General features: G+C 35.1%; 1 protein-coding gene across 2 annotated transcripts in view; it reads left to right on the plus strand.

Moving 5' to 3' along the window:
* LOC145256287 (uncharacterized) overlaps window positions 1-25,292 on the plus strand; it is a 68,724-nt gene extending 43,432 nt beyond the window's left edge. For both annotated transcript variants that reach the window (XM_080114991.1, XM_080114992.1), the window contains 2 exons: window positions 16,967-17,104; window positions 24,817-25,292. In XM_080114991.1, coding sequence (XP_079971117.1) covers window positions 16,967-17,104; window positions 24,817-25,092 — 414 coding nt within the window. In that variant the 3' untranslated portion in view covers window positions 25,093-25,292. The remainder of the gene's footprint in view (window positions 1-16,966; window positions 17,105-24,816) is intronic.
* Window positions 25,293-25,598: the final 306 nt, after the last annotated feature.

Genomic DNA, 25,598 nt, shown 5'->3' on the forward strand with positions numbered 1-25,598 from the left:
TGATTGAGAAGCTAATGTCGCATAACGAAGAGTCGTTACGTACCGATATACGATAACAATTTAGTGTAGATTTATTTGCATAAGAATACATGAGAAAGAATAAACATATAATATAGATATAGATATATAAACATATAGATAGTAAGAGTTCATTGAGAAGATAGTAACGTTACTTTCGATTAGTGGTTGATGTTAGGCTGACGGGTAAGTTAGGAGAGCTGGTTGGCTGGCGATGACAACCAGGGCGTGTTTCGTCATATCTTGACTCGTTGAGAGTTCAGTGGAAAAAGAGAAAGAAATCTATAAAACAGGAAGTTACTATCTGCCTTTGCCCTCTGGTGGCCTGGCATGTGTCACCAGAGTTAAAGGCCAATAATCGAGTTAAGTTTAAGAGTTCTGTTTTGTGTCTGTGTATCTGTTTGCTGGGAATTTCAATTCCCACAAGTTATCTATGTTGCTTGATTGATTCACAGCGTAAGATTGAAATAGATAAAGTCTTACTTTTAAAGACACTTTTAAAACATAGAACACTTTCACTTTACTTTAATTGTTGATTTACAAACAACGAAGAGACGAATAAAAACGGCTAAAGATGCTGAAAAACTCAAAGTCCTTTCTTGGACCAACAATAGAAAAACGAAGAAAGACGGAATACAAATGATGAAAAATATCAAAAAGTCGACGAAAGGCAACAGCAAAAAAAAAAAAATAAAATAAAATAATCAAGACTATTACGGCACATAAAAAAGTTTGAAGAATTATTATTACAAACAGTGTTTACTAATAATGGTTAACACCAAAAATGAAAATACTTTTTCTCAAAATGCTATTTGCAGCGCAATTGACAATTACACATTAAACCTTCGCTTCATGTTTCAGAAGGTACGAAGATCTATATTAAATCGATTGTGAAAAACGAGCAAACTTTTAAAAAGTTCACCTACAACTCTAAGAATTATGAATACCGTACATAACAAATTCGTGGATTATATTCTGCTATGAAAAAAAAAAAAACAGCGACGTGACTGAAGTTGTCAGATGTCTAACAGAACTATTTAGTCTCCGAACTTCATTGTTCCACATAATGTAGAAATATCAGAACTGCACAAAAAAAATAATGAAATTACTTAACGTTTCCTATCATTCATATATAAACACTATGGCTATTTCAAAGTTTTTTTAAAACTTTGCGTGGGTAACTTTAAATGTTTAATATTCATGCAATAACTGGAATCCGCTAAATATTTACACATTAGAGAAGGAATGCAAACCGAATCGGAGAGAGAACAAAACTTAAGGTTGCTAAACTAGCGGAAGACTACCAACGACTTATAAGCATTAAGCAAGACTCAAAAACATTAGAGATTCAGAAATTGCCCACACAAACAAGGTATAACAGAAAACACCTAACCTAGTCGGAGATGCCCTTTTTTTTTACTTTTCTGCAACCTCTTTCCCACAAGTGGCATGTTGTGAGCTTGCCTCTTCTTTATCGTTATTTTCATGGCAAGTGCCAAACTGTCATGAAAACCACTAATCTAGCTGAAACAGTATCAATAATTTCCCCACTCTTCATCTATGCCTAAACCTAAACGTAGATTTTATGAACAAAGCTTTTTTTCTTAAAACTGTATGTCTGTAGGAACTCTGTTCCTTTTCACTGCTTTACAGTTGACTACAATATGGTTGTCTTCAACTCCAACGTACACAAGTTCTTCATGAGCTGTGCCCTTAAGCAATAAAATTTACCAAATTTCCACTTGTTACAATGTTTTTGATTCCAACGGTGAGTATAACTACCAACATTTGGACGATCTTATTTATAACTACAATTAGAACAAGCAACCAGCGAGAAACCTCCGACGTTATTATAAAAACATCGAATTTTGGATTCAAGTCAGTTCGCTGTCAGTTCTCCGTCTATACACGACTGGATCTACTGCCGCCATCTTTATTTTAGAGAATTACTCAACAGCCGAGATCGTGACTGCATTTATTCCTTGCCGATTGGATCTACCGCCCACATTTTTGTTTAACAGAATGGCTCAACACAACAGGCTATCGACTTTGCTTTGATGGATATAAATATAAATTCGAACTGTGACAGGTAAAATTTCTGGAGTATTTAAGGACAGTAAACTACACAAACTTACTCAATCTCCATCTGTGAATCCTAATGACCTTGAATTTGTCGACAAGAACGCAACTGCTTTTACAGAACTGATTCAATGCTTAGACGATATAGAAGTTTCTCTTTGATTATAAGAGATGTCTTGGATGATGGACGTAAAGCGTTATAACATATAAAGAGAACATTATTTATCAAAAAGTTTACCGAAAATTATATCTCTATATGCAGAAATAACGTCCCTAAAACTTATGGAAGACGAGACGATTATTGACTAAGGCCAGAAACAACAGAAAATAAAACTCTCGGGTGAAATAATAATAATTAATCTCAATGATAATCAAGGGACCTACAGCCGATTTGAAACCATTAGTTATAACGAAAAAAGACAAATCCATAACTTTCAGTGAATATAAAGTGACATTGCGTATGGTCGAAGATACGAATCGGAGACTTGTGGACAGTAAGAACTCTAACATAATCATAAAGTTCAAAAATGCTTCTCGACACAACCAACTTACATATCTCGCCGGAATGTTTTCCCCCAACATAATTTTCACAAGAAAAATAAAATCATCTGCTTTAATTGTGAATGATTCAATCACAAAAGTTTCCAATGCCGATATAAAAACTTAAAAGTGTACTCAATAAAAAAACTTTGAAAACTTTAATGAAGAACATACATTTCTATTCACATGTAAATTTGGCAATACGACAAACGGTAAAAATGGAACTGTATTTGACATTAAAGAAAATGGCCGACTATATTATTTAAAAGGTATGGTTCCCTCAAAAACTGCCTGTCACGAGTTGCAAACCTTGCATACAATTCTCGGACATTGCAAAACTGCTGATATATTAATTTCAGTGACACTTAAAGGGACTTACAACCGATTTAAAACCATTTACAGCTGTTGTAGCGCAAAAAGCCAAACCCATAAATATCAGTGAATTTAAAGTGGTATTACGTAGTTACGAAGAGACGGATCGGATGCTCGTCGACAATAATAATCTAGCAATATCATGAAGTTCAAAAATTTTTTATTGGAAACCGACACAACAAAATTACACATCTCACCGCGATGTTTTCCCCAAAACGAGGAATTATACAGATTACCGCGGACTAGTATTTTACTAAAAATGGAATATACCTAATGGGAAGCACCCACTGTATGTAAAAAAGAAATCCGAAGAAATTCACGTCTGTGCAGACTCCTCTACCGGTTTAATCGGAGGACCCGAGGACAATCATCACCCACTATCACTCCCAGAAGATTTTACAATATTGAATGGAGCCATTGCGCACAGAAATCAATTTTCCATTGCTTCCAACGTAATAGATGTATTGAGACTAAAGACGCTTTCAGGACTGCCTACAAACATTGTAAGACACCAATAAAACGCAAGAGAGTTGTATGCTCAGTCTGTCAAGTCCAAAGTAGCTGAGCAGCGGCTATGTTTCCACCAAATTTGGCAAATAGCAAACAAAATCCTGAACAGAGGCGTGCGCTCTATCCCACATATTATCAATGGAACTGAGGTAATCTCGTCAGCATTAGACAAAGCCAAACTCTTTGCCAATAACTTTGCAGCTAATTCTACATTTTGCGACCAAGGCTGCCAACCCTCAATATTTCCTCCTGTATCAGAAAACACGCTATGTGATATACAAATATCTGTAGATGATGTTGCCAAACTAATCAAAAATCCTGATCCCGCTAAAGCAACCGGCGGTGACGGTATTCCAATTATAGTTGCCTGTTGCCTGTTTCCCACCTGGATGTCTTCAAGTCCAATATAAACAAATTCCTGATGAACCACCCCCTTAAGTAAGACACTTTATAAAATCGCCAATACTAATTTACTGTCTCCGCAATAACCCTTATCCCCGAGTTGCTTCCGGGCCTTGATAAGTGGTGACTAGCTTGTAAAAAAGAATAGTACTCAAAAAACGTTAACCAGAACTAGCGCCTATACTTACAAAACTGTTTATACGTTGTATTAAGGAGAATTGCTTCCCATCACCCTCGCAAATGTCATCAGTATGCGTCGTATTTAAGAATTCAGATGATCGATAATCCACCTCTCAGTACAGGCCAATAAGTCTCCTGTACGTCATGCGTAAGTTGCTGGAATCTGTGTTAAATACAGAAGTAATCAAACATCTCATCAAAAATAACCATCTTAGTAACACACAATATGGTTTCCGTTCTGCTAGATCTACAGCAGATGTGCTTACAGTTATATCTCATAGGATTAGCAAGTCTCTCGATGGAGGCAACCTTTCTAGGGCAATTGCTCTTGACATATTAACGGCCTTTGATACGGTATTGCATACAGGTTTACTTCACAAGATCTCCACCTATGGTATAGCTGGAAATGTCTTCTCATTTATTAAATCATTTCTTTCTGGTAGGTTCATAAGAGTAGTAGTTGATCGGCAAAAATCAGAAGCTCACAGTATTAATGCTGGAGTTCCTCAGGGGGGCAACTCTTTTCCTGATCTACATTAATGATCTTCCAAATCACATACTTACATCATTCGTAGACATTTATGCTGATGGCACTACCATCTATGGTAGCACATCTAAGACCGTAAACGACCAAGTTCTCTTCGATTCTCTCTCTTCTGATCTTGAGCATGTAGTACAATGAGGAAAGGTATGGCTGGTTACTTTTAATGCATCTAAAACTAAGCTTCTATCTTTACATCATCAACGTTCTGATCCCCATATGACATCAATTGAAAGGAATGGCTCTCATCTTGGAAAGCCCTCATGTTTGGACAAGCATCTGGGCTTGACCTTTACTCCTGATATGAAATGGAACACGTACATGAAATCTGTTGCCAAGGCGCTGGAAAAATGGTGGGATCCTTTTATCGATCCAATAGATATCTTACTACCGATGCAATTCTCTATCTATATAAGAGCGAGGTACGTCCAAGGATGGAGTACTGTTGCCATATCTGAGCAGGAGTTGTTAGAAAGGACTTGTCCTGCTTTGATAGAGTTCAAAATAGACTTCGTAGCCTCGTAGGAGATTTCCTTTTCTCTTCCCTGCATTCTCTTTCTCACAGAAGAGATGTTGCGAGTTAGTCTCTGCTTTATCATTATTTTCATGGGAAGTGCTTGACTGAGCTTCAATCTATGGTCCCCCTCGCCAAACTGTCACAAGGAACACTAGTCTAGCTGAAAACACTATCAATAATTCCCCCACTTTTTATCTGTGCCTAAACCTAAACGTAGATTCCATGAATAAAGCTTCTTTCTTAAACTGCACGTCCAGTAAATTGTCTTCCGTTTTCTCTGCTTTCCAGCTGACTACAATATGGTTGTCTTCATGTTCAATGTAAACAAGTTCTTGATGAGCCGTTCCACTTAAGTTAAACAAATTTACCGAATTTCCATTCCTAACGATTACTATAGTGTCCAATTCACTACTGTACACTATGAACCCTTATCCTCGAGTGGTCTCTGGGCCTTGAAAAGTGGTTATGCCTATGTAAAAAAAAACAAAAAATAAAAAACGTTACTCATCACCACCACCACCGCCACCACCATCGCCACCACCACCACCATCATCAGCAGCAGCATCAGCAGCAGCAGCAGCAGCAGCAGAAGCAGCATCCGGTTTTTCACATTGTAGAGCCATGGTAATTTTGGGAAGACAAGTAAAGACGGTAGTTTTCCGTTGCTTTCCGTCTTCGTTCGAGGGTACATCTGTCCCAGTGAGTTAAACATGCCCCCAGATATTAATCTGGAATGTTCTACGACTTTGCGCGGTTCATACAGCGCCTAGTCTTCCAAAATGGTCGCCCATCTGGTACTGGCCAGGCTCATCGTTGTTTAACTTTGTGATCTCGCGTACTGAACTATAGTTTGCAAAACAAAATCTCATGTATATGCATTATTTAAACTGTTTCCGAAACATGGAGAACCATAAGTAGATTCCGTGATCGCTTCCCTGTTTTTATTATGTCACTCACGTTCGCCTCCTAACAAAGAATAACTTGGACGTAAGGGGCTACTATTCATGACTATGTCTAGGAAAGATTAACAAGATGTTAGTTTACGTAACATTTAAACTTTTGCATATCAGTTCAGCCAGGAAAGCAGGTAGCAGTAAGGGAATGCCAAAGTCTAGCTGTTCGAGGGAATAAACTATTAGAATAGAAACCTCTCTGTCATTTAGGGACCTTAACAGATAATGAGTGAGATCTTAGTGCTGATCGGGTACAAGTGCAACAAGTTTATCAGAACACATACATAAAAATATTTGTAAAACAGGCACAAAGATACAGCATTGCTTAGTTCATATACGAATGGGGAAATGAAGACGATTGTGCACAATACAAAATAGATTTAACTGTGACTCTTAATTAAATAGAAAGAAAAGTCTCAAATAATTAGTTGATTAATGTAAAAAAAAAACGAAAATGTAACGTTAAGACAAAGAGATTTCAGATATTTTCTGGCTGGGTGATAACAACCAAGTGAATACATGTAAACACTGCGCCTTAGCGGCAAAAGAAACCCTGTGGACAAAAACGGATCATACTTGGTAAAAAATATGGATTTTGCGCGCCTAGTAGAATGGTTTCTAATATCTTATCATAGTAGATAGTTTTTCATAATGACCGGATGTGTTTATAGTGGACGATAACGTGATCGCTGAACGTCATTTAAAGGACTTTTGGGAATTTTTCCAAATAAAACATATTACGAGCCCTCCCTCGTACCATCCAAGTTCATATGGCCATGCAGAACACTTTAGCAACACCTTGAAAAGAACTATAAAAAAAACTAGCGGCATACTTGCGAAAAAGCAGTTTTAGAATAGATATCGATTAATGCTAACCTTATCTTCCTCCTCCTCCTCCTCCTCCTCATCATCATTATCATCATGCTCTTCATCATCATCCTCCTAATCATCATCATCAGGACGGGCTCCTTACTCGGACCAATGTGACTCTTCCTCTCCAGAGTATCCTGTCTTCCATCAGCTGCCTCAGATCTTTAGGTTCACAGTTGGCGTTGTGTGCTATTTACTGAATGTACGTGGATCTAGGTCGTCATTTGCTGGTGCGTCCGTGTCGTGGAGTCCATAGCAATGCATCAATCACCAATTCATGCTTGCTTCTCAGACAGTGACCGGCAAATTGTGGGCGTCTCTCCCTGGTAATATTAGATATGGCAGGTAAGTTGCCATAAAGTTGCTGCTTCGTGGGATGATTTTGCTAAGACAGAGTAATAGTGTTCGTAGCATACGGGTTTATGTGCCGTCTAATTTTCTTTCCAATCTTTCGGTGAGTGTCCAGGCTGTATGCTACCCTACCTTGTCATCATCTCCTGCAATATTGATCAGTGATGCAGAATAAACAAACTAAACAAAGGCGAATACCTATGTAACATAGTGCATATGAGCGTGTGGCAAAATATCAGCAGCAGCAACGGATGGCTTGCTTGTGAAGAGATTATGAACAGCAATAGCCGAGAAACTCGCATATGTCAATTAGGAAGTGTGCGCGAGTTTGGCGTGGCAAGAAACAGAGAAAAAGAACAGCACTTGCGATAGGGAAGCAAAGTACACGTCAAAGAAAATGGACGTGTAAACTGGCATGCGGTTGGACGAAAAGAAACGCGAAACAGGTTAGATGGACATGTGACAGTGAGATACGTTTTAATGGTGTCTAGACGGAAGGGTATAGTGTAATAAAGAATTTTGTTAAAGTAAAATGCCGACCCGGATTTTTTAAATTTCTTTTCTTTCTTTGTAACTGCAACATTCGTATCAGAGAAAGTACATCCTGAGTAAAAAATACTTTTCAAGATGTTTAAAAACAATGCATCCTTCTGGGAACATGGCACTATAGAGAATAGGAGTGGAAAAATGGTCTACATAAACTGAGGAACTCAGTTCAAACACTAGAGGAATTTGACCCAGATAAAGAAGTGACGGGCAGATAATAGCGAACACACTCCAGATGAAAATATTTTGATGGGCATCTTTCCTATAACTTTAATTTAGAGCAGGGGTCACTAAACAACAGTTCGAGGGCTGAATCCGGCCAACGATGTCAGTTACCTTCGGCCAACCGAAGTCGTTTGCTAAAACGAATAGGACGCAAAATTTTTGATAAATTTTGAATAGTATGCTTAGAATACTTGGAGATTTTCATGCTTGCGGAAAACTTCTGACTGCTTTGTCCATTCAATTTGGCATTTCATTTTTCCCAGCTCCATCCTACCTTTGGTGAGCCATAGCTTAATCAGTGACTCCTAAATCCTCTGCTTATGTTGTGTTTTGATTTTGTTTCTAATTTAATGTCTTTTTTATTTTCAGATTCCGTTTTCTATCACCCTTCATTATGGCTATTAAAAAAGTTTCACAAATCTCACTAACCTGTTTTGCTGCTTAGTTTGTAAAATTCGAATATGTTCATATTATGTCTGATGTATATTTTTGCTGTTTACACGTTCTTTGATGACATTTAGTAAAAAAATGTTGGTTGCTTTTGTTTTTGTTTATGATATTAAATTCTTTACCTCATTACAATGCTAAACAAAAAATATGTCTGTATATTATGTATATGTATGTATATGTCTGTTCATTATGTATATATCTGCACATTATGTATATGTCTGTAAAGTGCTTAAAATAAGGTCGCGAAGACTCTAGGGGGGGCTTTTCATCAAGAAACTCATCAGCAGTCAATATTTGAATTTCAAGAAAAGAGTTCTTACCACGTTCAATTAAAACATCAAGAAAGGGTAAGCAACCGTCATTCTCATCCTCTATAGTAAATGTTAATGATTTATGGAGGGAATTAAGTTTATCGAAGAAAGCTAATGCCTCGTTTTCTGATGGAAAAGCTAAAGGTGTCGTCGACGTATCTAAAGTATATCGATGGTTTCGATATACTGTTAAATAGTGCAGACTCATAATATCCCACAAAAATGTCGGCTAATGCCGAGCCCAGGGGACTTCCCATATGAACCCCATCAATCTGACTATACATGATATTATCAAAGCTGAATTCTACAGCTTTAGTACAGATTAATAGGAGTTCAACAAATATATCTCGACGGTGGGTGGGGGTCGGGTTAAATCACTGTTGTAAAGGTAGTCAGCACAAATATCTATAGTCTCTTGTAGCAGGACATTGGTAAATAAACTGGATACGTCGAAAGAACACATAAAGCTGTTCTCAACACCAAGTTGCAATTCGTGTAAGTAATCAACTAATCTAAATGAGTCAATAATATAATGTTTAGTGTATAGAGCCTGAACCGATTCTATAATGGTTAGTAGCCATTGGGCTAAGGAGTGCTGGGCACACCCCGTCATAGACAAAATATGTCTAAGCGGAATATCTTCTTTGTGGATTTTAGGAAGGCCTGACAGTTTAGGTCTCAAAGAGCCAGAAGGCCTTATTTTTTCATATATATCTTTTGTAAAATATCTACTTAGTTTTTCGGGGCACGTTTTAATAGGTCATAGAGTTTGATCTATGTCAAATCATGCTGATCCTATGGTGGGATAAACAGACTTCCTCTCTAGGAGGAAGTTTCATGGGAATATAAATATCCATAAGCGTACACCAGCGGCATGTATATCCCTATCAAAAGACATTAGGTTTTTACAGTTCTTGCAGGGAGCTGTGCACGTTCTCGTACATATGTTATATAGTTATTATTAGTAGTATTAGACGATACCACTTGTGCGCGTATGTTACGTGAGTTCTTATTAGTAAAGATATGAGTCTTAGTGAGAATTCTTGTCTTATTACATATGATGTTGTATCTTAGAGAGAGAGAGATGTGTATGTAATGACATTTTATAACACAGACATATAATAACAATACAATTTACCTTTTTGTAGAAATCACAAACACAAAGATGAGCTTTATCCAAAACAAATGATGAATTTATTTCCTTACGACCGGTCGTGATTTCCTCATTAAGAATTCAAAGTTCACATTTTAGTTTCTGAAGTTACGTCTCGCTTCAGACGTCCGCCTGTCTCTGAGTTTTCTTACTGACCGTCTCCCCTGACTGTCTCTCTTGACTGTCTCCCCTGACTGTCTCTCTGACTCTCTCTGCGACCAACTAACTCCCACTTCCTATATTGAGAAATCCATGCATCCCGGCCACGTGAGCAAAATTCACGTGTTTCAACATGCGCGACTTTGCACGTTTCCGACATTGATTTCCCAATAACCTATTTTTTCTTGTGTTGTTTCCACAAAGGAATTTAACCTACATATCTAATTTATTTAACCCATATTTTATTATCCACATTCTTTTAACAATTGAATAGTTTATTTATTATTTATTTCATCCGAATTAACAATTTACTGGACATTCCATTTAAACCTATTGTTCTTTAAAACTTATGTCCAGGGTTCGATTTCTGCTTTCTCTTATTTTCATTTTAACTAATATCTCTATTTTTATACTTACATGAACAGGGGACAGCCCTTATCATGTAACACCCCTCCCTTCCATATTTCACATAAAAAAATGTATGCATTTTTAACTTTACTACATTTTTTTATTTTTTACATCTACACAACCACACGGCTAGAAAGATTAGGCTAAAAACACACACAAAAATATCTCTTTCAGTCAGCCCTTCACGGCCGACTTCACAATTATTTACTTTTTTATAAGATCAGAACCTTTCTGATCTTTGTGGCATTTACTTTTTGGGTGTAGGGTATTTACCTATGATTCACATCAGCTATTTTCCAGTCACCCATATGCCGCAGACTAGAGGTTTTCACCTTTCTCGAAATGGACGACTTCCTTCGTCTCAAAAGTGTCCTGATCTCTCTTTCCGCATGGTTAGTCTTATCAAGTATGGTTTTGTTTTTTTTATTCTATAACTATCTTATACGGGACATATCAAAGCTCATATACTTAAATCTTTGTGGTTGGCTTCAGAAGTTTAAGATATCCCTTTTTACTCTCTCATACGGATTCACTCGGATTTCCTTGCTTGGATTCTTGAAACTTCGACGAGGATTTAGAAATATCACCCCTAACTAACTAACACCTTTCGTGCCCAACACCTTAATTGCGCCTAAATTCTATCTAATTGCCCGATTTTTTTGTGAGTTTTCTTTTCTCTCACCAGGGCTTCCAAGATCCAGCAGATATATCTCACATTCATGCTTCTCTAAAAAAAAATACAAGGTTATATCTTTCTTACGTAATCTACGGCATATTTTCGCCTGTCTCTTACTTCATTAAGCTATATGTGATTGCCTCGGGACTACCTCTCATCGGTTTACTGGTCCCCTTAAGAATTTTCGTATTCTTTCCAACGCCTGTTTATTAATTAAGCGAAGACTTACTACTTTGCTTGGAGTCGTTACGTGCAACCAGCTTATTTTAAGCACTTAATTAACCAGGTTCCCAAATTTTTCGTATAGGGGCACTTCTTGTGCTTATCAATCCCTACCAAGTCACTTTTCTTGGAGAAAAATTTTTAGGATCTCTAAAAAAAATAAAAACAAAACCAAATGCTAAAACAAAACATCTTTCTTACGGCTTATCACATCTAAAAACTCTCCAAATACCCGTTTACGTAATTTTAATTCTTGTCCCCCTTCTAAAATTCTAACTGAATCTGTAAGCCAACCATACGTCTTAACTTATTTTCTACTAGATCATTTTAATCTAATGTATATTTACGGATAATTTTGAATTCTTGCTGTGAAAATCATAACATTACATACATAAGACAATTTACAATATTTTTTCAACATCATAAAAACATTTTCAAAAAAAAATACCTTAATACATTTAAACATTTTGCAACAGTTATAACTTTTTTTTCTTTAACAACAAAAAAAATCATCTGCAACAAACAACAATTCAACAGTCTGTCCAAAACAATTGTCCCTTTTTTTTTCAAAAACAAAATAAATGAACACACAAAAGCCGAAAAGTTCACTATGAACACAAAATGCATTTCCAAATAATTTACACGCTGTTTCAGAAAGTACATGCGACCTTTGAAAAATTCCTGTTTTGACAGATTAAATTCAACAATTCGTCAAAACGATTTCATATTGACACACATTTTCTAATGACACTTCTACAAATTTCAAACAATAATGGGTGACACAATCTCTGCCTTTGCGTGTATGTGTGTGTGTGTGTTTTTTTACCAAACCAATTCATTTATCAATGAATTACGCATGGTGACTTGTTTACTATTTTTCCCATTACTACGAATTTCTTTTTACGGCATATCGGCCTTTTCTTCTTTTTCTTTTTTAATATTTCTTGTATCTTTTGTTCTCTGTGTGCGTGTGTGTTCAATTTTTTTTTCTTCGCCTTTTTGTGATCGTGTAATTTTTTTTTCTTTTACCGTGGTATTATTTATTTAATTTATTTTTTTAAATTATGTTGGACCCTTTTAAAACGTTGTGTTTCTTTTTCTTTTTCGAATTCTGTGATCGTGTAATTTTTTCTTTTTACGTGATATTATTTATTTATTTTTTTAAATTATGTTGGACCCTTTTAAAACGTTGTGTTTCTTTTTTTTTTTTTTTTTTCGTGGTATCGACCCCAGGTTCGGTTTCTGCATCGCTGATGCAACTGGTTCACGAACACCAAATTGAGAGTCTGTTATATAGTGGGGTGATATAGGGGAGATTCTATCATAAAGGGAATAGTGTCAAGAAGGAGATTCGTGTACGTGATCGACTAGTTTCTAATCGTATTGTTCATGTCTTCGTGAGTGTGTGTTTGTGTACATGCATTTCTTAACATACCTTTCTTCATGTGTCGTCGGTTGTTCCTCTGGTTTTCATTGTCTCTTGTAGGGGAGCTGGCCTGTTGGATGAAGAATTCACTCCAAGATGATAATTAAGGTTTTATGTTTTTATTCACCTTCCAGAAGTTGACACAGAATGGAGGTGAACCTTGCTTGCTTGATGGTACACGTCAGCGTCCTCCCCAGCCCAGGGGGGGACAGCTGAAAAGCCGTCTTTTCTTCAACACCCGAAACCAAACTGCCAAGAAAGAATCAGCTAACCTCATCACATGACACCGCGTCATCTGGTCAGCTGACCCTTCTTCTGCAAACGTGTCCACTGCCCACGTTATTCACCTCTCTCTCTTTCCCTCCCTCTCCCTCTCTCTTTCTCTATTCTCTAATAGAGACACAGAGAGAGAAAATAGAAAGAGTAAGAAAGCCAGAGAGGGGGAGAGAGATGCTCTTTAACATTCCTCCACCCCTTTTTATCAAAATGTATGGCAAGCCATACATTTTTAATAACTAACTAACTAAAAAAATAATTATGTCCGAAGTACATCTTTATTTTTTCACTTTCCGGACTCACCCCTTTTCCAAGAAAGATCAGGCACCAGTACTCTTTTACAACACTATCAACCCTTCTGCTGCTTCTCGAAAGTCCCTCCTCGACATTAACTTGCTTCCAAGTTAGACAAAGATACAGCTTTGCAGATATACATCTTGTCTAGTCGGTCGCATTGTTGGATATTTTCCACTGACTCTGCTCTTTATTTGGACCACTTGACCAAACAAATGGAGACTCCATTTTCGATCACTTTTTCGAAATGGGGCCAACATATCGCAATTACGACCAGAACGTCGGATGCTCCATGTTGGTGGTAGCTTTATCGCATGGGGACTCGAACCCCAGACCCTCAGATTAAAAGTCTGATTCTCTACCGACCCAACCATCCCGCTCGCGTTCTCGACTTTCAGCATAGGCCTAAGTCCCAGGTTTTTTTTTTTTTTTACTGTAATGCCCTGACGTCTTTCTCTGAGTGGTCCTATTACTGGAGCTTTGTTCTATTCTGTCTACTACTTCGGGACTTCGCAAAGCTCTTCTACTAACTCCCTTGGTTGGTCTAAGTCAAGATACGCCTTCACACTGATTCACTCGGAGCCGTTTGAGTTCCTGGAACCCGACAAGATACGGAATCATCACTCCCTAACTAATGCGCCAAAGCTTACTTGCGCATCGATTTCTAACTAAGTAGCTTTCCCTTTGTGATTTTTCCGCATTCCCAGCAAGTCCCAAGATTCCAACCCAGATATCCCTCACACATTCCTCTAAAAAAAATTAAAAAATAATAAGGCTTCATCTTGTCCCTTACGTAATCTGCCTCTTTCCCTTTCTTCTATCTCCCCGTGATTAGGCTTGGTACCGACTGTCCAGTCGCTCCGTACCCTGAGGAATTATCGCGACCTCGCACGCCAGACTTTTGTTGGACAAGACTTATTGCCGTTGCTTGGGCCTACGTGGCATCTTCCAACTCACTGGAACCACTAGTATTGTTTTAACAGGGTACTCATTACTCTAAAATAGTATTTCCCCTGCCAAATTTTCTAATTTGTGACAATACCGTGGCTTATAAAAGAAAATGAAACAACAGAAAAAACTGCTTTCTACAGCCTAATCGCCTTGTAATTCTCATGAAAAAATGCAACTACGCGCTAAACGTCCCTAAAATATAACTAAACCAACCAAATCTATTCCAAAATAATTTAATTTAATAATACCAATTAAATTCACCCAGTATGTTTTTTTTTAAAATTTTGGTACCTTTAATTCACAATAGGGTAACATTTTACTTCTAAAATTCTTACGTATAAGCGGCATCTATTCTATCTTTTTTTTCTTTTTCTCCTTCCTCAGATTCACTACATAGTGGCCACGTCACCACTACACGTCAGCTCTTGTGTTGGAAGTTCTGTTACTCCCTAGAATTAGGCATTTTCAATCAGCCGAAACTCACAAGCGGCCCTATCTGCAAGCTTACTCTATGTGGGTGCATTCTATCGCGCACCCTCGTTGCAGCTACAACAAGCCTTTTAAGCCCATAGGCATGCAGCCTCCCGTCTTTATTGTATGCGAAGAATATGATCTTTCAACCGGTAACACCGGCCAACTTAATCAAGCTACATACAGGCGGCGAAAATAGCATTTTTCATAATCGAAAAACCTATTAAAAAAATCCCCCTTGTAGGGTCCTGTGAATCTCTTCAAAAAAAAAAAAATAGTTAACCGCCTACGTAAATTTAATCCTGTCCCCTCTTTAAAATTCTACTTGGATTAGACCGACCATTTAATCTTAACCAACCTTCTGTTTTTTTTACACTGTTTAAATCTTATTTCTTTCTCTTTACTATTATGATTATTATTTAATTAATTAACAACACATTTTTTCTTTTATTAATCCTTCTTTCCATAGACCCCACAAGCAAGATTCCACCTCCCCATTCTGCGAAAAAAAAAATACATGTCACAGAGTAAGAAAATCCTGCACAATACCATTTTAGAACACATCAATCACATAAAAAAAAAAAAATTAAAAAAATACAAAAATATCCTATAAGCAATCACAAAGTCCCATCTTACTAATAACAAAAATCCAAACAACAAAATTTTGTCCTCGTCAGCAAAAAAAAAAAAATTCCTATGAAAAAAAATCGCACAATCAGCGAAAAAGAAAAAAATCATTTTACAGGACATGACCATTGTCTTTTCATCAACAGTTCATATTGTTTTTTCACTAAAAGCACATGAAGTTTCAGTTCAAAATTGCAACAAAAATTATTATTCACAACAAACCTTTTGTGATTGACGTGTTTTTTTTTACTAAGGTGACAGGCTCATTTCTGAAACACACGCTGTAGCTAACAAGTCACATGTTCTATTTTCTTTTTCTTTTATTCTGTCCTTCTGTTTTACACTTGCTGTTTAATTCAAAATTAACAATATTTTATCAGTCTGTCTTTCGTTATAGCTGTTTTTTTCCAAGTTATTCTATTGTTTTTCTCAAAGAAATTTTTTTCTTTTCTTTTTTTAAAAATTATTTTTCTAATTACCTAGTGTTTTAACGGACCATCGTTGTGTGTGTGTTGATTTGTATTTCTTTTTTTTTCTACTAATGTTCTTTCTCTTTTTTTTTCTTCCAGACATTTTATTGTGTTGTATAGTTTTTTTTTGTCTTTAAATTTCCTTTCCCTTTTAGGGACCTGTTTCCACGTCGTATTTATTAAACACAGGTTCGACTTCACATCGATGATGTGAACTTAGTCACGAGCACCAAAACGAATATGTTATATTATGGGGGTGTCATAAAGGAAATAGTGTCAAGAAGGAGATTCGTGTACGTGATCGTCTAGTTTCTAATCGTATTGTTCATGTCTTCGTGGGTGTGTGTTTGTGTACATGCATTTCTTAACATACCTTTCTTCATGTGTCGTCGGTTGTTTCTCTGGTTTTCATTGTCTCTTGGAGGGGAGCTGGCCTGTTGGATGAAGAATTCACTCCAAGATGATAATTAAGGTTTTATGTTTTTATTCACCTTCCAGAAGTTGACACAGAATGGAGGTGAACCTTGCTTGCTTGATGGTACACGTCAGCGTCCTCCCCAGCCCAGGGGGGGGACAGCTGAAAAGTCGTCTGTCTTCTTCAACACCCGAAACCAAACTGCCAAGAAAGAATCAGCTAACCTCATCACATGACACCGCGTCATCTGGTCAGCTGACCCTTCTTCTGCAAACGTGTCCACTGCCCACGTTATTCACCTCTCTCTCTTTCCCTCCCTCTCCCTCTCTCTTTCTCTATTCTCTAATAGAGACACAGAGAGAGAAAATAGAAAGAGTAAGAAAGTCAGAGAGAGGGGGGGAGATGCTCTTTGACACATAGAGCGCCTGGTATCCACAATTCGTCACCGATTTTGAAATAACCAGAATCAAGGTGGCTTATGGCCTATAGAAGCCACGCACAGAAATTGCAAAAATATTTAGTGATTAAATTATTTAAATTTTTACTTTAACAGGATCTGTTAAATATCATCGAATTTGAAAGGAGAGTGACCTTATTCCGCATTCAACTAGCATTCACGGGAATCGAAATTATTCTGGGAATCATATCGTTCTCAATTTGTTGCTGTTGTTCTCCTACACCGAGACCTGCGGTAAGTTTCATTATTTGTAAACTCATCGATTACTTTTGTAGTTAACTTTAAAAAAATATTAGAATCTGAGAGGACTGCAAGTAATTAAAGTTAAAATTATTTTTTTTAATTTTACATTTTTTTACAAAACAAATCAACACTTATCAAGACCAAGAGGCCACTCGAGCATAATGGTTAAAGCGTGCACATTGGTCAAAGGGACAATATCATAGTAATCGTTAGAAGTGTAAATTTGGTAAATTGGATTATTAAGGAGAACGGCTCATCGGGAACTTGTTTATATTAGAGTTAAATACGGCCATATTGTAGTCAGGTGGAAAGCAGGTAACCGAAGGGAGTTCAACGGCTGCGCAGTTCTGAGAAAGAAGTTTTGTTCATAGAATCCACATATAGGTTTAAATAAAAGATAACGAGTAGGGGGAAATTCTACGACAATTTTGAAGAACTATGTTAAAATTTATTTACTTTAAACGATTAACGTCTACTCATAATTAGCAGAATAATAGTTAGAACTCACACTAAAACATGATTATAACAATGAATTGTATTTATATTACAAGTGAAATCGTCTTGTGTAGAGGCCGGTAAATGTCGGCTTACGATAAACAGTCGTCAGAAAATAGTTCTTACCACGTTCAATTAAAACATCAAGAAAGGGCGAGCAACCGTCATTCTCATCCTCTATAGTAAATGTTAATGATTTATGGAGGGAATTAAGTCTATCGAAGAAAGCTAATGCCTCGTTTTCTGATGGAAAAAGTTGCAAAGATGTCGTCGACGTATCTAAAGTATATCGATGGTTTCGATATACTGTTAAATAGTACAGACTCATAATAACCCACAAAATGCCGGCTAATGCCGGGCCCAGAGGACATCCCATCTGAACCCCATCAATCTGACTATACATGATATTATCAAAGCTGAATTCTACAGCTTTTTAGTACAGATTAATAGGAGTTCAACAAATATATCTCGACGTGGGTGGGGGTGGGGCAAATCACTGTTGTAAAGGAAGTCAGCACAAATATCTATAGTCTCTTGTAGCGGGACATTGGAAAATAAACTGAATACGCCGAAAGAACACATAAAGCTGTTCTCAACACCAAGTTGCAATTCGTGTAAGTAATCAACTAATCTAAATGAGTCAATAATACAATGTTTAGTGTATAGAGCCTGAACCGGTTCTATAATGGTTAGTAGCCATTAGGCTAAGGAGTGCTGGGCACACCCCGTCATAGACAAAATATGTCTAAGCGGAATATCTTCTTTGTGGATTTTAGGAAGGCCTTACAGTTTAGGTCTCAGAGAACCAGAAGGCCTTATTTTTTCATATATATCTTTTGTAAAATAATTTTGAAGAACTATGTTAAAATTTATTTAGTTTAAAAAGAAACGATTAAAATCTACACATAATTAGAATAATAATAGTTAGAACTCACACTAAAACATAATTATAACAATGAATTGTATCCATATTACAAGTGAAGTCATCTTAGTAATAGCGTCTATAGAATTGGAAGGATAACACATGACCAAAAGATATTATTATTATAATATGGTATTTATATTATTAGCGCAATTAAGAAATAATATAAATATTTATATTACGTGGAATTATAGAGATAATATAATTATTTATATTACGTGTAATTATAGAGATAATATAATTATTTATATTACGTGTAATTATAGAGATAATATAATTATTTATATTACGTGGAATTATAGAGATAATATTAATATTTATGTTACATGGAATTATAGAGATAATATAATTATTTATATTACGTGGAATTATAGAAATAATATAATTATTTACATTACGTAGAATTAAAGAAATAATATAAATATTTTTATTACGTGGAAGTATAGGGATAATATAAATATTCATATTACGTGGAATAAGAGATATAATATAATTATTTGTATTACGTTGAATTATAGAAATAATATAAATATTTATATTCCGTGGAATTATAGAGATAATATACATATTTATTCTGCATGGAATTAAAGAGATAATATAAATATTTATATTACGTGGAATTATAGAGATAATATAATTATTCATATTACGTGGAATTATACAGATAATATAATTATTTATATTACGTGGAATTATAGAAATAATATAATTATTTATATTCCGTGGAATTATAGAAATAATATAAATATTTATATTACGGTGAATTATAGAGATAATATAAATATTTATATTACGTGGAATTAGAGAGATAATATAAATATTTATATTACGTGGAATTATAGAGATTATATAATTATTTATATTACGTGCAATAATAGAAATAATATATTTATTTATAGTACGTGGAATTATAGAATAATATAAATATTTATATTACGTGGAATTATAGAAATAATACAAATATTTATATTACGTGGAATTATAGAGATAATATAATTATTTATATTACTAGGAATTAAAGAGATAATATAAATATTTATATTAGGTGAAATTATAAAGATGATATAATTATTTATATTACGCTGAATTATAGAGATAATATAATTATTTATATTACGTGGAATTATAGAGATAATATAATTATTTATATTACGTTGAATTATAGAGATAATATAAATATTTATATTACGTCGAATTATTGAGATAATATAAATATTTATATGACGTGGAATTATAGAGATAATATAAATATTTATGTTACATGGAATTATAGAGATAATATAATTATTTATATTACGTGGAATTATAGAAATAATATTAATATTTATATTACGGTGAATTATAGAGATACTATAAATATTCATATTACGTGGAATTATGGAAATAATATAAATATTCATATTACGTGGAATTAGAGAGATAATATAATTATTTATATTACGTGGAATTATAGAGATAATATAATTATTTATATTACGTGGAATTATAGAAATAATATAATGATATATATTATGTGGAATTATAGATATAATATAATTATATATATTACGTTGAATTATAGCGATAATATAATTATTCATATTACGTGGAATTATAGAAATAATATAAATATTTATATTACGTGGAATTATAGAAATAATGTAAATATTTTTGAAATAAGGAATTATAGAAATAATAAAAAATACCAACCGTTTAACCGGGTTATTTAATGCTGAATCAAGTTATTTTGGATATAGTTATCATATTACGTCCAGTTATTTTGTAGAAGGTTTTTATTCTTAAAGCTGTTTTTATCTTTAATCGCAAATTTTAAGTGTTTGTTTTGGTGTTTTTACAATGGATTTTATCGTTTTTGTATCATGCCTTGCAATTGAAGAGCCAAAATTTGCCTTTGCAATTGAAGAGCGAAAATGGTTACAGTTTTGTACATTTTTAGTTAGGAACCCAGTTAGGAATTGAGGGAGACAGAAAGCTAAAGGGGGAATGGGAAGAAGGAATAGAGTGAAAAGGTGGGTTGTTGTTTTTGGTTTTGGTTTTGTGTTTGCAGAATATAACATTTGAAGGGTAACACATAGCAAAAAGTGTTATTATAACAGAGTAAAATCTAATTGTACGTATATTACAATGCAATCATATTAATAATTTAACATATAAAATTTAAATGATAAGACATAAAGAAAACATATCATTATCATAAGACAGAAAAATAGAATAGAATTTTCTTACAACATATTAATAATATATCATATTAAGGTTGGAAAGTTGACATGGTAAAATGATATTATTAAAGCACAGTAAAATTGAGTTGTAATCTTTTTAAAGGCGAAAACCTATTATTAATAAAACATATGAAAGTTGAACTAAAAACATGGTCAAAATACATTATTGTATTAAAAAATGAATTATATTTATATAACAAGTGGAATCATATTGATAATAAAACTTATAAAATTGGATGTTGGTTGTTTGGTATGTTGTTTTTGTTTTACGGCACATTTTCAGGTTATGTAATGCCGAATCCAAACATTTTGAAGAACTTTTTTTAATAGAATATAGTTGTTGTTTTCAAGTCAGTTTCTATTTAAACCATAGTTGAGACCCTAACAGGTACTCACACTCCAAGTCAGAGTTGACCTGGGAGCAATAGTAACTAAAGGGTCGCTTCACACTCCCCAAAGCCCGCAAGCTGGGGCCTCACCACTAGATATAGTTTAGGCTCATATCCAGGACCATATAAAATTGGAAGAATAAAACATGCTTACAATATTATTAAAGACCAATAAAATTGAAGGGTATTTACATTACAAGTGGAAGCATATTGTTAGTATAACTTATACAATCTGAAAGAAAACACATGGTCATTATTTCATTCTCCACACTCGCTGGTAAATAAGTGAAACTGAAAGCATGCTGGTTTTTTAAGAGAAATATTTGAAAGAAAGGAAGTTGGAAAATCTATTCCCGTTTTAAGCAACTGTTTAAATAAACATAATTAACGAAAAAGTGGCATTCGGTTAGTTTGGGGCATGCTACTGTATTTCATGAAAGAAAGAAAAACGTAAAAAAAATATTGAAATCCAGCGTTCTACAGTGGAAGACAGTGAACGGGATAAGCCTAACGGACTATACATTTTGTAAAGGCGTTTTACGTGAATGGCGTAATCGATAAAATTACATGGAAGAAGTGAGCGGTTGTATAATACAATGTGATTGCACAGGAAAATCGCACAGGAAAATCGAATAGTTTTCATATTACCAGTGAGCTTATATGGATAAAAAAAAAACTATAAAATTGGAAGGATAACACACGGTTAAAATATATTATTATCCACCGATAACATAGAATTGTGCTTATATTACAAGTGGAATCATATGGATATGGCAAGTGCCCGTCCGAGTTCCAATTCATAGCCCCTTGGCCAATCTTCCACGAAATATACCCGTCTAGCTTAAACCACGGTCAATAATTTCCCCACTCTTTATCTGTGCCTAAACCTAAACGTAGATTCCATGAACAAAACTTCTTTCTCAGAACTGCACGCCCGTGGAACTCTCTTCCGTTAGTTTGTTTTCCAGCTGACTAAAATTTGGTTGTCTTCAAGTGCAACATAAACAAATTCTTTATATACGGCCTCATTAAATAATCTACTTCATCAAATTCCCACTACTAACGATTACTACGATATAATCCCATTGACTATTGTGCACTCAATAACCTTATCCTCGAGTCGCCTTTGTAAAAACAGTAACACATGGTAAAAAATATTATAATACAACAATAAAATACAATTGTGCTTATATTACAAGTGGAATATATTAGTAATGCAGTCTATTCAGTTGGAAGGATAACACATGGTCAACAGATATTATAATACAACAATAAAATACAATTGTGCTTATATTATAAGTGGAATCATTGATAGTAAAAACTGTAAAATTTGAAGGACAACACATGGTCAAAAATAATATTATCTATATATATATATATATATATATATATATATATATATATATATATATATAAGTGAAAGTGTGTCTGTCTGTGTATGTGTGTCTGTGTACATTTCCCTACGCAATAACTCTGTCAATATTAAGTCTACAGATTCGAAATTTGATATACAGGGCACTGAGATTTGGAAAAATCGATGTGATTGGTTTTCGGACAGAAATTTGGCGATTAAGGGGTAAAAGTTCAACGATTTGACCTTTGAGAACTCTACCAAACTCCTACTACAATTTTGGGGCTAAACACGTGAAATTTTCGATATAGGTTCTTTGGACATGGATCTAACTTAATAACTTTATTTGAGCCCTAAACAATAAATTTTAAGGCGTCATAATAAGGGTCAAAGTTAAAAAAAAAATTGACCGTTTTTTGGGGGGTTTGCTCAGCATACACCTCAAAACACCCGGACAACGCCGGGCACCCATGCTAGTAGAACAATAAAATAGAATTGAACTTTTATGTAAGTGAAATCATATTAATTATATAACTCATGACATTTAGAAAGGTAACACATGGTAAATGGTATTATCATAAGACAATGAACTTCAATTGTATTTATATTAGGTTGGTGCAACAACTTTGTCATTTTTGATATCTGATTAAAAACATTATTTTTGCACCAACCTAATATTACAAATATAACCCTATAGATCGTATTACCTATAAAATTGGAAAAATAACACAATGTCGAAAGATGTTATTATAGCACAAGAAAATGAAATTCCATTTATATTACAAGTAGAATCTTGTTGATAATATAAACTATAAATGCTAAATGATGAGACGAAGAGAAAATATATTAGTTATCACACTACAGTAAAATAAAAATTGCGAAAGAATCGCAAATGCAGGTTTTTATATGCTAATAAGAAATTACTTACATAATGTGAAAGAGAGAAAGATAGAAAAGGAACGGAAGAAGAATGAAAGAGAGATATGGAGAAAGCGAGAGAAGGGTTTCGGAAGAAATATAAGAGAGAAGAGGAAAGAAAGAGATAAAAGCGGAGAACAGAATGATCTCAAATACATGGGAGGATGGATTAAGGTTTTATAAACCTAATTGTTTTAGCAGATGTCTTTTTGCCTTAACCGACCAGAGATCCGGGTTTCTGCCATGTTTTGACTTTCTCTCCTCACCCATCCCGACCGATCTATAATATGTATCCATGTTCTGCGAATTCGTAGAATCTGGAGATTAGTTTGGAAATACCAGAGCACAAGAAAGCTAATCGAACTTTGTTATACACCGACAAATCTACATTCAAAAACATTAGTTTGTTTTTTCTGACACACACAGAACCTCCAAATTCAACTTTCCCTTGGACAACTCTATCTAAAATTATGGAAATCACGCAGAGAGTGACCCAGATGTAACTCAGCGCCCACCCGGCTTTCCGCGGAACATGACGTCAACAGTCGAAGTAAGCTGAGCGTCGACGAGGAAATTAAGCCATCTGACGTAACATAAAGCTGAGCCAATGACAATGTAGCGCGATAGTTTTCAACGTGACGCACGTTTGCGCGAAGTGAAAATTCAGAGCAGTAGACGACACTTTGGAAGAGGAAAAAAAAGAAAACAAATTAGTAAAACAAAAAAAAAAACACCATTTCGTACTTCGGCTTGTTGACGTCATGTTTCGGGGAAAGCCGGGCGGACTCTGAGTATCGTCTGGATCATTCTCTGCATGAGTACCAAAATTATTTTATGCAATAATTATTTTTTCTTATAAGAATTCGATCTCCGAAGTCTTTATTAATTATTGATTGGTTCGATTTGTAGGTAAACTGTTCATTTCAGATCCACCCCAAATATGACTGCAGCCGAGAAAAGTAGCATACCATCCATTCACTAAAGCATCAACAGAAAAATTCGACAGCAAGTGTATGCAAAGATATTACCACTAGGGCATTCTTGTGCGTGTTTTGTGCGCTCATAGCATCAGAGCGGTAATTCCAGCGACCAGTGAGCATCTGGCCACATTTTGAAGGGTTCATTTTTAGTCGAAGATTAAATCACTGGAACTTATGATTAGTGCATACTGTGTCCGCCCGTGACGCAGGCCTTGACCTTGTACCAGGCTGGTTGCAGGTTTACCGTCCAACTGTGAGATGTATAGTATTGACAAATTATTTAATTAGGTTGCGTTCCTCTTATTTAAAAAAAAATATTGTTTTTTGGGGAATAGAACTTTCGCCAAAACAATAAACTCCTGTTGTCCTTTTTATATAGAAATTATCAAAAAGGTTCATTGGTAACACCATCTTTATTGCTGTTTTCAGTGTCCTGGAGTCATTTTACAACTACCGCCTGAACAGGTCCTCGCTACAGCACAAGGCTACGGCACACCTTTACAACAACTACCAACCAACACCAGCATCACAAACGAAACTCTTCAGAATGGGACGATGGGATACAAACCACCGCATTACACACCTAACCCCATACCACCAAACCCAAGTGGCGTCCATATTCTAACCGAAACCCCAACCGAACCGAACCCAGTAACAATAGCTGCCTACACTAACCCTAATTTCGACCCCACCCAACCGCAGTAACAGAAGCCGCCTACACTAACCTTAATCTCGACCTAAAGCAACCTCAGTAAAAGAAACCGTCTATACTAACCCTACCCCTAACCCAACTTAACCGAAACTTGAACCTAACTCCAACCTAACAACAAATAAAATATTTTTGCTTGTTTTGTAATTTCATGTTAATGATTAAATAAAAATTATCTGATGAAATTAATGTTAAATTCCCTGCTATTTTGATTTTATTTATATGCTCAAAAAAAGAGAATATTTTCGTGTTATTTTGATCTTCTAACTATCGTATTTATTTAGAGTTTAATTTCCCAAGGTTTCGATCGATGTAACTACCAACCTTGGTCAGGTGTATATTAAATAACTCAGGAATCTTTCTGTCCAACTCGGGAATCTTTCTTTCGAACTCGGGAATCTTTTTTTTCGAACCCAGGAATCTTTCTGTCGGGTTCGGGAGACTTTCTGTCGAACTCCGAAACCTTTCTGTCGAATATGGGAATCTTTCTATCGAACTTGGG

The sequence above is a fragment of the Euprymna scolopes genome, chromosome 32, assembly GCF_053919585.1.
Source record: "Euprymna scolopes isolate OS-2025 chromosome 32, ASM5391958v1, whole genome shotgun sequence".
NCBI classification, from domain to species: domain Eukaryota; kingdom Metazoa; phylum Mollusca; class Cephalopoda; order Sepiida; family Sepiolidae; genus Euprymna; species Euprymna scolopes.